This window comes from Pantherophis guttatus, chromosome 6, assembly GCF_059756535.1.
Source record: "Pantherophis guttatus breed Tessera chromosome 6, ASM5975653v1, whole genome shotgun sequence".
In the NCBI taxonomy this organism is placed as follows: Eukaryota; Metazoa; Chordata; class Lepidosauria; order Squamata; family Colubridae; genus Pantherophis; species Pantherophis guttatus.
In genome coordinates this window covers 98,911,388-98,927,721 of record NC_142068.1, presented here as the reverse complement: position 1 = coordinate 98,927,721, position 16,334 = coordinate 98,911,388, and the positions used below count along the sequence as shown (strand labels likewise).

Below are 16,334 nucleotides of genomic sequence, written 5' to 3'. Positions count from 1 at the left end.
GAAATTAGGAATAATATCGTGCAAAATTCCTTCAATTCTAATTTGCAATTGTATGGAAGAAAGATTTGGATTTACAAGGAACTCCCACCTAAGATATTGATGGAAAGGAAGAAATTTGGTTTTCTGGTGAATGAGTTAAAAAAGAGAAATATCTCATTCAGGTGGGACGCCCCAGTTGGTATTATATTTAGATACCAAGGAGAAAGATATCAGCTAAATACTGTTGAAAGAGCGGAAGAATTTTATCAAAATAGGTTGAAAATGAACTTAACATCTTCAGGTATAATACAGGATAAGCAGAAGGAGCCGGAAATAAAGGTAAAATATCGAATTACAGAGACTGTACCAGATGAATTGCCTTTGGATTCATTGGATACCCCAGCTGGACTATCTACAAATTTGAGAGAAGTGGCATCTAACCTTAATGTGATGACTTATCAAGGCAAGGATAAGCATGGAAACCAATTAGGGGAAATACAAGTGATAAAAAAGGAACATGAGATACAAAAACAAAACCAACAAGACCAATCTACAAAGCAGAACAAAATCCGACCAGATGATACACAATTTGTAGAAAGGAAACCAGGATGGAAACCAAACCCACAAAAAGAAAAGAAAAAAAGAAATAGGTGGCATAAAAATAGAAATTTCTAAATCAGGCAACAGTGAAGCCAGTGACTTTAAAATATGAATGATTATGTGTAAACACAGAAGAGGCGACGTATTGGTTAATATCATCCTGAGGATTGTGGCAGATCTCTGCATGGCCGTAATTTGGGGACGTGAAATGAGCCTTAAACTGATGGATTTGAATTATCCATTTTGGAATTTCTTTTTGTGTTGATAAACATATTATATTATCTTGAATTACAAGGCAAGAGAATTATGCTGGGGCATGCAGAAGATCGGGTTGTTACCCACTACGATGATGGGAATTAATAATCCTGATGAAACCCACAATTATTACTATATGGAATATAATTATAATGTCACTCGGGTGGTTGTTTTTACTTTTATACATATAAGAAGATATTTACTACTGATGGGGGCAGATATGATTGAAGATCCTGAATAAACTGTTGCACCAGTAAGCTATGTTACCCGATTATGGATGTTGATTCTACCAATCCAGTGGAAAGACCTTAAAGAAGATACTATATGGATTATAAATTTAAAGTCATTGTCTTTTCTTTTTTTTTATTTAGATATAATGGAAAATATAGACATATATTTTTAAGTAGTGTGGGCAGTGAATCAAAGATATTAAGAAATGTTGTGTATGGTAATTTTGCATGATAGTGGGTGAATAAACTAGTTAGTAGATTGATTAGTCTAAGAAAAGGGATTTTTAAGTGATATATTTAGGGGAGTGGAGGAAATGGATAGAGTGGAATAAATGTTAAACTAGATTTTATGGGGAAGGCCGCTTTGAAATGTTATAGTAATATATATAGAAGATTAAATGTTAAAGTAGGACTTATTGTATAGTTTTAAAGTGGAGAAGTTATTTTATAATGTCATAGTATAATGTCTTTTTTTTTTCCTTTTTTTCCCCTTTCTTTTCTCTTTTCTGAAATGTATGGATAAAGGGGGATGTTATAATATTAATAATATTTTTAGTAAGTAAAGGTCAATATATAGAGGAGGGAGTAAGTAATCTGTTATGAATTAGGTTTTTTTTTTTTGTTATGAAGAAGTCACAGGGGGGGATGGGTGGGGAGGGGGGGTTAGGGAGGGGGAGGGAGAGGGGAAAAAAAGGGGGGGGAAATTTGTATTTGAAAACTTTTTCAATAAAAAAAAAAATAAGAGCACAAATTATTTAAGAAAAATATGATCTCTGGAGGCTTTAACTTTTTCTTAAACTTTGAATTTTCCGTAGATTCAACAATTTAGAAGAAAAGGTTTTTTAAGACATTAGAAGATATTTGTTAAAATATATTTTTATTTTAAATTAGAAATATGGAGGAGAATAAATGGAAAAACAATATGGGTAATACATTGTGAAGTAATTTGAAACTAACAGATTGAATAAGAGAAGTTGGAAGGAAAGAAAATACAAGCGAGATAATAATTAAAACAAAATGTTATCAATCAATTAAATATGTGAAACTAGGAGTAATGTGAAATATGCTTTTGGAAATTAGCTAAAGTAGAGTTTTGCTCCAGGTTAATAAATATGGTAGGAGTGGAGGAAGGTATTATATTAGAAAACAGTTGAAACAAAGCTTGGAATTAGTTAAAAATTAAAATAAGAGTTAGGAGTGGAGGAAAGCATGAGCTGGAAAACAGTTAAAGCAACGCTGTGGACCAGCCAATAAACAGAGTTAGGAGTGGAGGAAAGCATATGCTGGGTAACAGTTTATATGAACTGTGAACCAGTTAAAAATAAAAAGGTAGGAGTGGAGAAGACTATACCTGGGGATCAATTGAAATATAATTGTGAACAAGTTAAAAATAGGGGTAGAAGCAGAGGAAAATATGCACTAGAAGACAGTTAAAGTAAAGCTGCGAACCAATTAATATATAGATTAGGAGTGGAGGAAAGCATATACTGGGTAACAGCTAAAGCTAAACTGTGAACTAGCCCAAAAATATAAAGTTAGGAGTGGAGGAGACTATGCTGGGGAACAATTGAAATATAACTGTGAACCAGTTAAAAATAAAGGTGGGAGTGGAGGAAAGCACTGCTGGAAAGCAACTATTTAAGTTGCAAACCAGTTATAAAATAAATATAGGAGGAGTAAAGGAGATAAGGTTGGTGTGTAGTTAAAATCATACTGTGAACCAGCCAAAATAATTTAAGGTCAGGAGTGGAGGTAAGCCTTGCTGGAAAGCAGCAGATCAAGATGTGAACCAACTAAAAAATAAAATTAGGAGGAAGTGGAAGAAACTTTACAGGAGAATAATAATATAACTCTGAACCAGTTAAATAATCAGATTGGAGTTACATAAACTGTGAATTAGCCAAAATAATTTTAATAGTATAAGAGAATAACTATGGAGTAACTAAATCAAAATAAAATATTTTGGAAGTAATAAAGAGCGAAATGTTGATTGATTTTGTAAAAATTCTAAGAGAAAAGGGAAATAAATTTTTGATAAGTTTTGGATATTAGTTGTGATCAAGAAGAGGTGAAATATAGATTTGGTGTAATGGGTGTTAAATTGAGAAATGTATATGAAATATTGATTGTTAAAATGATAAGATATTTAGAATGGTGTTGATAGTCTAGAATGTTGGGCGAAATAATTGAATGATAAATGTTTAGAATAAGATTTTTTTTCTTTTTTCTTTTTTTTTTTTTTAAAAAAGATGTAATTGGATAAAAATGGGAACAAAACTGATTGTGGGAATCTTAATAATTGTACTTATTATATGACGGAACAAGCACCTGCTCTAAAAAGATGTATTTTATGTTTTGTGTTTTGAAAAATAAAAAAAAAATTGGAAAAAAAAATTGTCCTCTGTGCAACATTATAGTTATTTCTTTTATTTCCATTCTCCAAATCAAATAATTGCTCCAATTATAAAAGTTCCATTGTATTCCTTTCTATTTCTTTTTTTATTCCTCTAAAAATCAAGTCTCTTATAGACAAGAAAATCCTCCTCCACAAATTCTCACGCTTATTATCTGTGAAGTTCAAAGTTCAAAACAAAGAACCAAGTTGCAATGTTCCTTTTTACTCTAGATGGTGTCTCTTTGCAATCCACAATTTCCAATTGCTTAATAAGTATCCATTTTGTTTCCATTACATCACCATCTTACTTGACTTCTCTTTTTTCTTTTTCAATTTAAAAATATCAAATCATATTTAAATAGCTCCTCTCACTTCTTTTTTTCTTTTCCCCCTTTTATTTACACATCCTTTTTTCTTCTTCTTAAAGCTTATTATCCATTCTTTTTATTTTTCTTGCCATTTAAAAAAGGGGGGGGGGAAGAATCTCTTTATTTCTTTCCAATCCTTTGACCATGTCTAATTGTTTAAAGTTTCCAATTAGTTTGTTCAGAAATCAATTTTCAATTGGGTTTTTGTCTTTTCCAAATTACATTTCAAAATCCTCTTTGCCCCCATGCTCCTTAGCCGCTATTATACATTAGGGGTCTTATAGTTGTAAGATGTTTCTCTTGTTATTCAAGCCTGAGTTGGCTGTCACTCACCTGGCTTCAAAAAACTCCGTTCCGTTTCTTTCTTCTCTCCAGCTCTATACTTAGCCCGGTTGTCCCAGCTTCATGGCAGCCGCCATGGCTGCCGCCCCCCGCCGCTGACTCACAGAGAGTTCCCTCTGACCTCCGAGGAACTTGCCTGTTTCTCTTGGTCATCCGAGCCGCCCCTCTTTCTTCCCCGTCCCTGCAGGACGGTTCTGGCAGATTTTTTTCCCTTATGCTAATCAAGCTAGGATGAAAATGAAAGTAAAGCAGGCTGTTTGCTGTTTGCCTCAATGAAGCAAAATTATGCAGAGGCAGAGGGAGATTTCTTTTTCTTCTTTTCCTCACTAAAAAAGGTATGTGTGTCTTATACTCCGGTGCGTCTTATACTCTGAAAAATATGGTATTTTACCGCACCACATTGGATTGTATTAGATAATACCTTGCTAGAGTTGAACCTTCCAGTCCAGTCCAATTATCAAGAGAAGGCCTGTGGTAGGTTTCCCTTCTGTGCAAGGTGCATAGAGTATGGATCAAATATTCAACAATAGCGGCTCCCTCTAAGGCATGGTTGTCAAACTCACAGCGTTGCCGTCACATGAGGTATTGTGACATTTTTTCCCTTTGCGGAGCTGGGCTGGGCTTGACTTGTGCGTGACACATCCGGGCTGCCAGTTTGACACCCCTGCTCTAAGGAGTATCCCTCCCAGAGGGATGTATAATCAGGACCATGGTGGCATTTTATAAACAAGTGGAAATAGTTTTGCTCCAGCATGCATTTGGCCATTTAGATTAGATTAATTCAGTTCAAGAACACGTACCATTTACTGATGTTTTTATAATGCTATTTTATTTATTTAGGGATGGTTTTTTTGCACACCCAGAGAATGTCAGAATTGGGTCAGTGTCAGGTTCCTGCTGGAATGCTGCCATTCCAAAAGGGATGGGGGATGCTTCTTGTGGTTGAATGCTTTCACTTTTGCTGTAACTGCATGGGAATTAGGGAGGGATCCCAGCCAGTTCCAGCCTGTTATTCAAGGCTGCGGCACCTGAGGATGACCTGTTATCACCATCCCACCTCGGAATTCTTATAATACCTTTCCAGCATTGTATTGGCTACTGGTGGACATGGGACACTGGGTGGGGGTTGAATAGGGAAAATCAGTTTAACACTTTGCGTGGGAATCTTTAGACTCGTGCCTGATTTCTCTGCAATCACTTCTCTCAGTAAAAATTCCATTTGTTTCAAGAGACATGCTTTCCCATCAAGCGCATTATTAACCCAGTTACAGTAGAATTAGAATTGCCAAAGTCATTGAGGAGAATTCACTCTGTTTTCCACTACAGCTTGTTAAAACCTGAGGTGATTTCCCCATTAAGACCAACCCTTCCACCTTTACCCTGAACTATTTATGGTGGAAGGGGACAACATAGCATGGAAAGATTTTCCTGGGACCCAGAACGAATGGGTAGATAAATGACAAGTTAAGGCCCCTAGATTGCTTAAATGGTTCCACAATCACTACCCTGATAAACCAAAATGACCGTAACTGTTGTTTTCTTTTCCCTGTTTATTATTTTCTTTCCTCCAGGTGTGGATCTCCTTTTAGGGGGCAGCATGTCAGGTTCCTACCAGAATGCTGCCATTCTGAAAGGGAGGGGGGATGCTTCTTGGGTTTGAATGCTTTGAATGTTTTTGGTTTTGCTGTAATCGCATGGGAATTAGGGAGGGAGACTGGGCCGTCAGACCGGCCAGTTCCAGTCTGTTACTCAAGGTCACGGTGGTCTGAGGTTGGCCTGTTATCACCATCCTGCCTTGGAGTTCTCATAATATCTTTCCGGCATTGTACTGGCTACTGGTGGACATGGGGAAGTGCGTGGTGTTGAACAGGGGAAATTAGCTTAACACTGCGCGGGAATCTTCAGACTCTACCTGACTTCTCTGCAATCACTTCAGTGTTGAAATTCAGCTTGCTCTATCTGGATTGCGCGATCCTGTAGCACTGGCGGTGGGAGGCTCCGCCCACCTGCCCGGACGTTGTTATGTCCCGTTTTTGACCCTCTGCACATGCATGGAGGAGGTGTGTGAGAGCGCTCACATTTGCAAACTGGTAGCGAAGGTAAGTGAATACCACTCCTGAATCACTTTGAAATACCATTTGTTTCAAGAGTCATGCTTTCCTGAGAAGATAGCTGAGGCAGGTCCTTACAGTCAAGTTTTAAGCATGTCTGGATTTTAACTACATGGTTTCAATTTTCTTCCAACAACCAGTTCACCAAACTGCTCAGAAAGTTAACAACTGGTTCTCCCGAAGTGGTGCGAACTGGCTGAATCCCACCACTGTTTTTAACCTAAAAGCTAAAATGGAAAACTTTGGCAAAAGTTTGATAAAATAAGTCAACCTAAAGAAGATATCCAGACAGAACCAATTGTATGCAAACCAAACTCACAACTGGATGGATTAGAATCTAAATTGCTGTTGGCAGATTTAAAGGAGAAGGAACTTTGTTTGAAAGTGCAGGTTTATTGGAGAAGGCTGATGGGGATATGGATTCCACAATCTGGAGTTAACAGAATCAATGGATAAGAAGATTGATGGCGATTATGGAATGGACTTACTATATCTAACTGGAAAACAACTTGGACTGGATTGGGAAAATTGATTTACAACAGAGGTTTATCATTTTAGAGAATAAGACACAATTGTTGGGAAAGTTTTCAACCAAAATTTTGAGAGGTTTTATTATTAAAAATCAAACTAGGGTATTTCATCTCGGATGGATTAGAGATCATGATTGTAGTGATTTATGGTAGATAAGCTGTTGTAGACTTTCTACCAGTTAAATATAATAGATTGTTAACAGAGGGCTTTGAAGTTTTAACTTTGCTGTTGGTTCACCTGTTAACTACTTTGTTTTTATATATAGCAGATGTAGATGGCAGGCCAAATTGTAACGGTTTATAAATTTTGGACCTGCTTCGCAAGGGGTGTCTGTAGAAATTAACATTGTTCTAATATCAGTTCCACAAGGGGGGAGAATATATGTGTTTTTGTCTTTCATTTTTTTAATGCATATTTTTTTTCTTTTTTAATGTTTTGTCTATCTTGGTTTTGTCTTTGTAAAAAAATTTTTTTCCTTTTTTTGTTTTTTGTATTTTACCTTAATTTTCTGAATAAAATAAAAAATTATTCCAAAAAAGGATTGGATCAGTTTTTAAAAATAAAGAATAAAAAATAGTGGCTGGATTATACATTCTGACAAATTGAAGTATAAGACTTCTGCGTGGCTCCGTCTCCAGGTACTTCTGTATCTAGGCCATTGTCTCAGAATTCTGTGCTTGATGTTTTTTTCTCTGCAAATAGCTTGAATTATTGAATATTTGTTGTTCATGATTTGGGTGGGATTTGTGGACAGATCTCAGTCTTATAATAATATTAGCAGCTAAGGATTAGTAGAGGAGCCAGCAACATTCTGAACCACCATCCAATTGCCTCTTCAACAACTCTCAGCCTTATTGAACTATTTTCAAACTTCTACTTTCTTTTGCTGGTTTCTTACTCTACATCAAATTTTATTCTATTGTGTTGTTTTTAGAGAATTATTGGACTGATTATCAGACAAATGACCTTTTCAGAATTTCTTTTTAACATTCTCTTGTATTAGAAATAATAAAAAGATAGATTAAAAATATTCAAAGGCAAGAAAAAAAAGATACAATGCAATAATAGTAATACAGACTTTGGTTGTCCTAATATATTATGATGCAATTAAATGGCAGTAGAAAAAAAATCTGTGCCTTTTCTATTGATCACAGGATGCAAGTTAACAGCTGAAAGTGGATATAATCATTTATAATTCTATCAGACCTATTAATTTTAAGTGAATTATAAGGCCGGAATGCAGGATCTTATAGAGAGGATTGCACTAGAGACTCACTTTGCTGAATTTCACTTGAGCATATTCACTTAGAAATGGTGATAGTATTCTTTGTTCCCTCCAGTACAGAGGTGTCAAACTCATGTCATCACGGCGGTGTCACGTGACATATCGGGACTTCCCCCCCTTCGCTAAACTGGGCATGGGGGTGGCCAGCACGTGACGCATCCCACCCGTTGGCTGGGAGTTTGACAGCCCTGCTCTAGTACTATCAAGTTTAGAACATGAACGTGAAGTAGAGAGAAAGCTTTATTAAGTGTTGTACCTTATGATTCTTGATGAACATATCTTTTACTTTATGTACACTGAGAGCATATGCACCAAGACAGATTCCTTGTGTGTCCAATCACAGTTGGCCAATAAAAATTCTATTCTATTCTATTTATAGTAGTTTAAGTATATCGGACAAAATAAGTAATCCTTCATAGAAAAAGAATGTGATCTTTTTGGAGAGCTCTGTCTAAAGCAGTGTTTCTCAATGTTAGCAACTTTAAGATGGGTAGACTTCAGATCCCAGAATTCCCCAGTTTTCCCCTGCTGGCTAGGGAATTCTGGGAGTTGAAGTCCCAGACATTTAGACATTGGTCTAAAGTGTACATTTTTGTTGTTTCAACTTTAGCCCAGTTCAGTACATGTGCTAGCAAAATTAACTTGGAAAAACGATGCTGACAATATATCCTGGAGCTGCATCTTCCATGAAAATCAATGCAGCTAAAAACTCCATATAAAATTTAGTTTGAGAAATTAAATCAATAAATGCAGACTCTTACTGGAAGACCATCCCAAATGCAAGTTGTATAGATTCCAACAGAGGGCCTGAAATAAGCCTCTTAAGAATTGATAGGATGTTTTTGGTTGGATTTAACTGAACATAGGCTCACACTGGTAAATCATAGCATTTGGCAATTTTTTTTTCCAAAATCCTAACTGTACAATTTTTCCACATAAATAGAATGTACACTTCTGTTGTCCCTTTTGAATTAGATTACTTATACTCTGTGTGTATCGGAAATAAATATTTGGCATGAATATAGCATAAGAGTCAGCTATTGGTAGATTGCTCTGAAGAGTCAGATTGGTATATTTGCACTGATTCATTAGTAAAATTTATTTTGATTATATTGATGTAACAATCTGAATGCACTATTAACACATTGTTTTACTTTTTACAGATGATGTGATGCAGACCACCTACTGTGAAATAGATTTAGATAAACAAACAAGAGATGCATTTGTTTATGCTATCAAAAATCACTATTGGTATCAGATGTACATTGATGACTTGCCAATATGGGGTAAGAAATATATGCCTACAATGTTCAGAACTACAATCTTTCTCTTGAAAACAACTATGTTTATTCCAAACCATAGTTTAATGATTGTTTAATAAATCATATTTGACTGAGTTCACATAAATGTCATAAACGTGGTTTGGATTTAAATCATGATTTAAATCATGATTTAAATCACTAGTAAAAAGCTTGATTTAAATCAACTCAATTTAAATCATAATTTTTAAAGAGCAACTGTCATCTCTGTCCCCCAGCAGCTCCTCCTCCTCTGACCCGCTGTTTTTTTTTAGATAATTTTTTTTAAAAAAATTTTAAAACAAAAAAAATATCATAAAACACATCTTTTCAAAACGAAGCTTTTGCTCCGGTCATAAATTAAAACAAATAATTAACAAATATTATTTTCAATTAACACAACTCAATATTTTAAACAAATATTTCCCGCAAATCTAACTATGCCATTATTTATTTTTATTTTTTATTATTCGAATTTCTATACCGCCCTTCTCCTTTCGGACTCAGGGCGGTGAACAGCCAAAATAAAAACATACATAAATACGATTAAAAATAGATTTAAAATAATTAAATTTGGCCCATAGTTTAAAATTTAGCAATTTAAAATCCATATCAAAATTTAAAACCAACCATAAAATCATAAAATCAAGAGAGACCGGCTAACTGAAAGAGATGAGTTTTTAGGGCCTGACGAAAGGTCCGGAGGTCGGAGATCACTCGTATCTCTGGGGGTAGATTGTTCCAAAGGGTAGGTGCCACCACAGAGAAGGCTCTCCTCCTGGGGGTCGCCAGCCGGCATTGTCTAGCTGATGGCACCCTGAGGAGGCCCTCTCTGTGGGAGCGAACTGGCCGGTGGGAGGCTATTGGTGGCAGAAGGCGGTCCTGTAAGTACCCTGGCCCTAAGCCATGGAGCGCTTTAAAGGTGATCACCAACACCTTGAAGCGCACCCGGAAGTCCACCGGAAGCCAATGCAGCTCGCGCAGGAGAGGAGTCACATGGGAGCGCCCAGTCACTCCCATAATCCCCCGTGCGGCCGCATTCTGCACCAGTTGGAGCCTCCGGGTGTACCCCAAGGGGAGCCCCATGTAGAGAGCGTTACAATAGTCCAGACGAGAAGTGACGAGTGCTTGAGTGACTGTGCGTAGGGAGTCCCGATCCAGAAAGGGGCGCAACTGGCGTATCAGGCGAACCTGATAAAAAGCCCCCCTGGCCACGGCCGTCATATGCCCTTCTAAGGACAGCCGTGCATCCAGGAGGACGCCCAAGTTGCGGGCCCCTTCCGTGGGGGCCAATGATTCACCCCCAATAACCAGCGATGGCGTCAGCTGGCTATACCGGGACGCCGGCAGCCACAGCCACTCGGTCTTGGAAGGGTTGAGTCGAAGCCTGTTTCTCCCCATCCAGACCCGCACGGCCTCCAGGCACTGGGACATCACTTCCAAGGCATCGTTGGGATGGTCTGGGGTGGAGATGTACAGCTGAGTATCATCAGCGTACTGATGGAACTCCACCCCAAAACCACGGATGATCTCACCCAGCGGCTTCACATAAATGTTGAACAGGAGGGGCGAGAGGACCGACCCTTGTGGCACCCCACAAACAAGGCGCCTCGGGGTCGACCGCTGCCCCCCTGTCAACACGGATTGCGACCGGTCGGAGAGATAGGAGAAGCACCGCAAAACGGTGCCCCCCACTCCCAGTCCCTCCAGCCGGCGCAACATGATACCATGGTTGATGGTATCAAAAGCCGCTGACAGGACCAGGATAGAGGAGTAACCCCTATCCCGAGCCCTCCAGAGATCATCCACCAACGCGACTAATGCCGTTTCCGTGCTGTACCCAGGTCTGAAACCGGACTGGAGCGGATCCAAATAGACAGCTTCATCCAGGTACTGTGGAAGCTGTCGTGCCACCACACTCTCAACAACCTTCGCAATAAAGCGAAGGTTGGAGACTGGACGATAGTTAGCCAAAACAGCCGGATCCAGGGATGGCTTCTTGAGGAGAGGCCTCACCACCGCCTCTTTCAATTATCAATTATCCCCAAAAACCCGTTACTTAAATCTTAAATCCTAACCAGTTATCAATTCATTTTTCTCTTTCATTTGCTTAGATGGATATTTTAACAATATAAATCATACAATTATATTAAACAGATTAAACATTCATTAATTATTTAATTATTATTAAACTTAATTTATGCATTTTATCTTAACTATCACTCTCAACATACACCACCTCATTTTAATTATCCCACCTCTTTTTATTATCTTTGATGTTAAACCAATCATTTCTATTTCTTGACTGTTAATCACAGCATAACGCTTTGTTTTGGCTATATTGTATTTTTATTTTTTAACCATTACCCAGCATGCCCTTTGTTTGGCTGTTAAACACAGCATATTAATTTTGCTTTTTGGCCGTTACACACATCTTCAGGTTTGTTTGGCTGTTGAACACAGCATCTCTAGTTTTGTTTTTTGGCCGTTACACGGCATATTAAGTTTCGTTTTGGCTGATACCCAGCATGACCATTTGTTTGGCTGTTCAATACAGCATGTTCATAGTTGGTTTAACAATCTCTACTTAAAACTTTCTTTGTTTCCCTCCATCTATGCATTGCTTTTCATTTAATCATATTTTTCTTTATCCTTTTTCATAGCATTCATAACATTTTAATCTTGAGACATGGTTCTTGCTTAAAACATTTTTAAATTCCTTTTAGCATTTTCAATTAATCATATTCATCCTTATTCTTTACCTTAACATTTTACCATTAAAACATAGTTCTTGCACTAAACATATCTTTACATGTATTAATTAGTTTCATTTAACATTCTTAATTTCTATAAAAGCCTCCCTTTAATTTATTACAATCATCTTTACTTTATTTTATTTTTAATCACATTATCTTCATTTCCTAGTCTGCAAACATAAATTTCCTTCCATTTTCCAAGTTTTTAATTTTATTCTCCATAATTAAATTTCTTTTCATATTTTTATTCCGGATATAATGTATCAAATCTCTTTCTTTTAAGGCTGCGCTTAATCCTTCTTCTATTCCTGCGCCAACATTCAAATTATGATTTGTTCAACTGTAGGAGTTCCATTGTAGATTCCTTTTCTTTTCACCAAAGTCCAGCTGCTTGCAGTCAGGAAAGAAAAATCCTCCTCCACAGTTCAGCAATTTTTTTTTTCTGTAGAGCTCAAAAGTTCTCATAACAAAGGGAGGTTACAAAGTTCCTCTTTACGCCAGATGGTGTCTCTCTATAATCCACATTTCCCATTAGTCATGCAAGACTCCATTTTATTTCTTATTATATAAGCATCCACTTTATTTTCTTCTTTTAGTTAAAAAAGTATCAAATCTTCTTTTTTTCCCCCCTTAGTCCAATTCAATTTTTTAAAGTGTTTAGTCCTTTTATCATATCTCTAAATTAAGTCTCTTAGTTCTGTTCCAAAATTAGTTGTTTCTTGGGTCTTTGTTCTATAAAGTTACAGTTTAAAAAATTTCCAAAGCCCTTTTGTTGCTTAGCTGCTGTTTTAGGCTAGGGGTCTTCTAGTTACTAATATATCTCCAAGCGTTGTTACAAGTCTCGGCTGTTGTCACTCACCCAGCTTCAGAAGCCTCCGTTTTACTTCGCTTTCCTCCAGCACTTTTCTTGCCCAGTTGTCCCAGCTTCGTGGCAGCCGCCATGGCTGCCGCCCCCCCGCCGCCGACTCACAGAGGGTTCCCTTTGATCTCTGAGGATCTTGCCTATTCCTCTTGGTCTTCCGAGGCACCCCTCTTCTTTCCCCCGTCCCTTCAGCACAGGTTCGGTCCGCAGACCCATCGGCGGGGGTTTTCGTGGGACTCATCAGAGCCTGCTATTTCCCCAACTGTCTCGCCGCGACATCAACCGGAAGTTCCTCTGACCTGCTGTTGACTCACCAACAGTCCCATTCACTTTAATGGGACGGCTGGTGATGCGGCAGTGATGTGGTGAGGGACGTGGCAGGCAGCAGGTGGGTGAATGCCCACCAACACTCGCTGCCATGATGGATCTGAAATGACAGGTGCTCTTTAAATGTAAGGACTCATTCTTGTTGGTAGTTAGAATCTTTAATATTACTATTTGCAAACAAAATGAAGGTTTCCTCTTTAGAATAATAAGTTGTCAGGTTAGTGAAGCAACGATATCAGAACCGATTTTAGGTTAATCACACATAGTTGGAGAACTCATTCTTTTATTTAATTGAAATAATAATACTATATTACATATTCTTGTATTTGCTTAAACATCAATGTTTAGTAACTGAAGTGCATAAACAAAGTATCTTTAAAAAAACAAACAAAAGAACTTAAACTGAATATATCAGTTGGGTTCACATTAAAAAAAACTCTTCAAACACGGTCTTCTGCAGCTCACTCATTTTCATCTTCGTTCTCTTGTTTGTTCATGATCTGGAAAACAAAAACAAGCTTTCCTGCTTTATCAGGCCCCAGACGATTTCTCAATTTAGAGTGAACAAGTCCAAAGGAAGAGAATATTCTTTCAATGCCAGCAGAAGAGGCCACTGCGGTTAAAAGTGAAATCATTACTTCAACACTGTCTGAATCCAAGTGCTTAAGTGACTTCTACCAGTTCACTGGTGAAACTTTCTTTAAAACCTCATCAACAAACATATTTCTTGAATGGTTCCCCCTTAGCTCTGAAGTTCATTATAGTTAGCACTAGAGATGGGTGATTGCTGGATACCCATGTCATGGCTAATTCCTCTTCTTCAGCACTTAAGGTTTGACCCTGGTACTGGATATTGACAATGTTTGTGAGAAAATGAGTTGGAGTCTGCTCGTCCCATTCGCTTTTTTAAATCTTGTAATTTCTGCTTGTCAGTGTGTAGTTCTTTTTTAAGTGCTCACTCAGTTCCTTCCAAATTTCAACAGCATCATAGTGCCATCTATTTTTTCTCGATTTTGCTCACAAACGGTCATCAGAATAGGCCAGTTTTATATATATTATTCAAAACAGTCCACTGCAGAGTTTCATCTAACATCTTGTGGGACTGTTAGCTTGGTTCCACTCATTATTTTCAGAGCTGATACTGCAAAATGATTGTTACAGAAGTATTTAGCAATTTCAACAACATTACTCTTTATTTCTGGGACCCAGAAATCTCGCTAGGAGGTGCATCAAATGAGCACTACAACCATATGTTATTAGCTTGGTAGTTTCTTCATGTTGTTCTAAATTTCTTCTCATTTTGGACAAATTTGCAACATTGTCAGTAACCAACCTGTGTACTTGACATATGATTCCCCCCCCACATGTTATGATAACTTTTGCTGCTACTTCTTCTAAGTATGCTGCTCTGTGTGCATTTCCTGAAGTATCAATTGTTTCTGCAAAGAATACATTCCCTTTTTCTGTTGTTATACAAGCACACACAATAGGATCATTGTGGACATTACTCCACCCATCAAGACTTAGGTTAGCAATTTTACCTTCTAGACTTATTGCACATTGCATAAGTTCTTCATCATATACTTTACCCAGCAGTTTCCCTGCAACATCTAATCTACTTGGTGGACTGCATCCTAATGTCAGGGTTCCAAGTAACACTCCCAATGAAAGAAGACTCAGAGCTCAGAAGTTCCTCAAAGTTCCATTTTATTAGAGATGTCATATTGGCACATCTGGGAAAACCTGAATCTGAAAGCTTCCAGGTTTTCCCCACCCAAAAGAAAGTCCAAGTCCCTTCCCCTGCACCCACTTGTCCATCACTTGGTCCAATCAATGCACCGTCCCAGACACGTCATTCCAGGTGCAGGCTGGATGTCCTTGACTCTCAGAGAAAAGAATGATGTTATGGCTAGATATCCCTGCTACTCCATACAATTCCCCCCTCCTAGTTGCCCACAGCACTAAGTGTGGCAGCCCTGAAGATCCAAAGAAAAAGATGGCCTCCAGGGCTGACACCTACTCTCAGTGACTGAATCATATTAACAAAGTGTGGGTTTTCAAGCAGACAGAAAGAAGTGTTTGTTGCATAAACAAACCGAGTAATAAAATATGGTGAAATAAAAACAGTTTACCAACCTGAGGGTCCTGCCTCTTCAAACATGGTCCTTTCATCACAACACTTCTCATGATGTTGTTTCATTTGGGCCACTAGGCCTTGCACCTCTTTGTTGCGTTGCTTGCATTTTGCACGCATACCTGTTTTACCCATAGGTAGAGGAACTTCATTAAAATATTCCCAAACTGGGTCTCTTTTTCGGCTGCTGCCATTTTGCTCCTCAAGGGAGGAATAAAGCACTTCAAAGCAGAAACATCACAATTAAAAAAATTTTTTTTTAAAAAAAATCAATTTTTATCCACCCTGTAAACCAAACAGTTTTATGATATGGCGCAGTGTATGAATTATCATCATCATGAGGGTTAGGGTTCGTTCCCTGAGCTTGTGGGTTGGTTTCTGAACATTTCATTACTAGGCTAGGTAACATCTTCAGTGGAGTTTAAACCCAAGCTACAGATATTCGCCATTATTGCATATCATCATCATTCTAGCCATTGTCTGTCTACTGCAGGAAGATCTTTTCTGCATGTTTCCAACCATTGGCCAAGGTATATATAGAATGATCTACTACATCTAGTTCTTCTCCAGATATATAAAAAGTCTTTCTTTGGTGAATTTATTAAACATAACCTGGCTCTTTTTCAGGTTTATTTTTAAGCCAAATGTTTCTCCTGCTTTGTGCAGCTCTTGTATATGTCTTTGTAACTCTTGTGGGTCTTGTGAGAAAAGAATGTCATCTGCAAATCTTAAGTGATTTAAATAGGTGATTTTTATTCCATCTTTTGCTCAGTCTAGTTTACAAAATACTTCTTCAAGGCAGGTTGAGAAAAGGATAGATGATATTGTATCACCTTGTACACCTTGTTCAATGTCGATTTC

General features: G+C 37.8%; 1 protein-coding gene across 1 annotated transcript in view; it reads left to right on the top strand.

Moving 5' to 3' along the window:
• Positions 1-16,334, top strand: part of TM9SF3 (transmembrane 9 superfamily member 3) — a 107,293-nt gene that overhangs the window by 41,422 nt on the left and 49,537 nt on the right. The window contains exon 3 of the mRNA XM_034435254.3: positions 9,260-9,382. Coding sequence (XP_034291145.1) covers positions 9,260-9,382 — 123 coding nt within the window. The remainder of the gene's footprint in view (positions 1-9,259; positions 9,383-16,334) is intronic.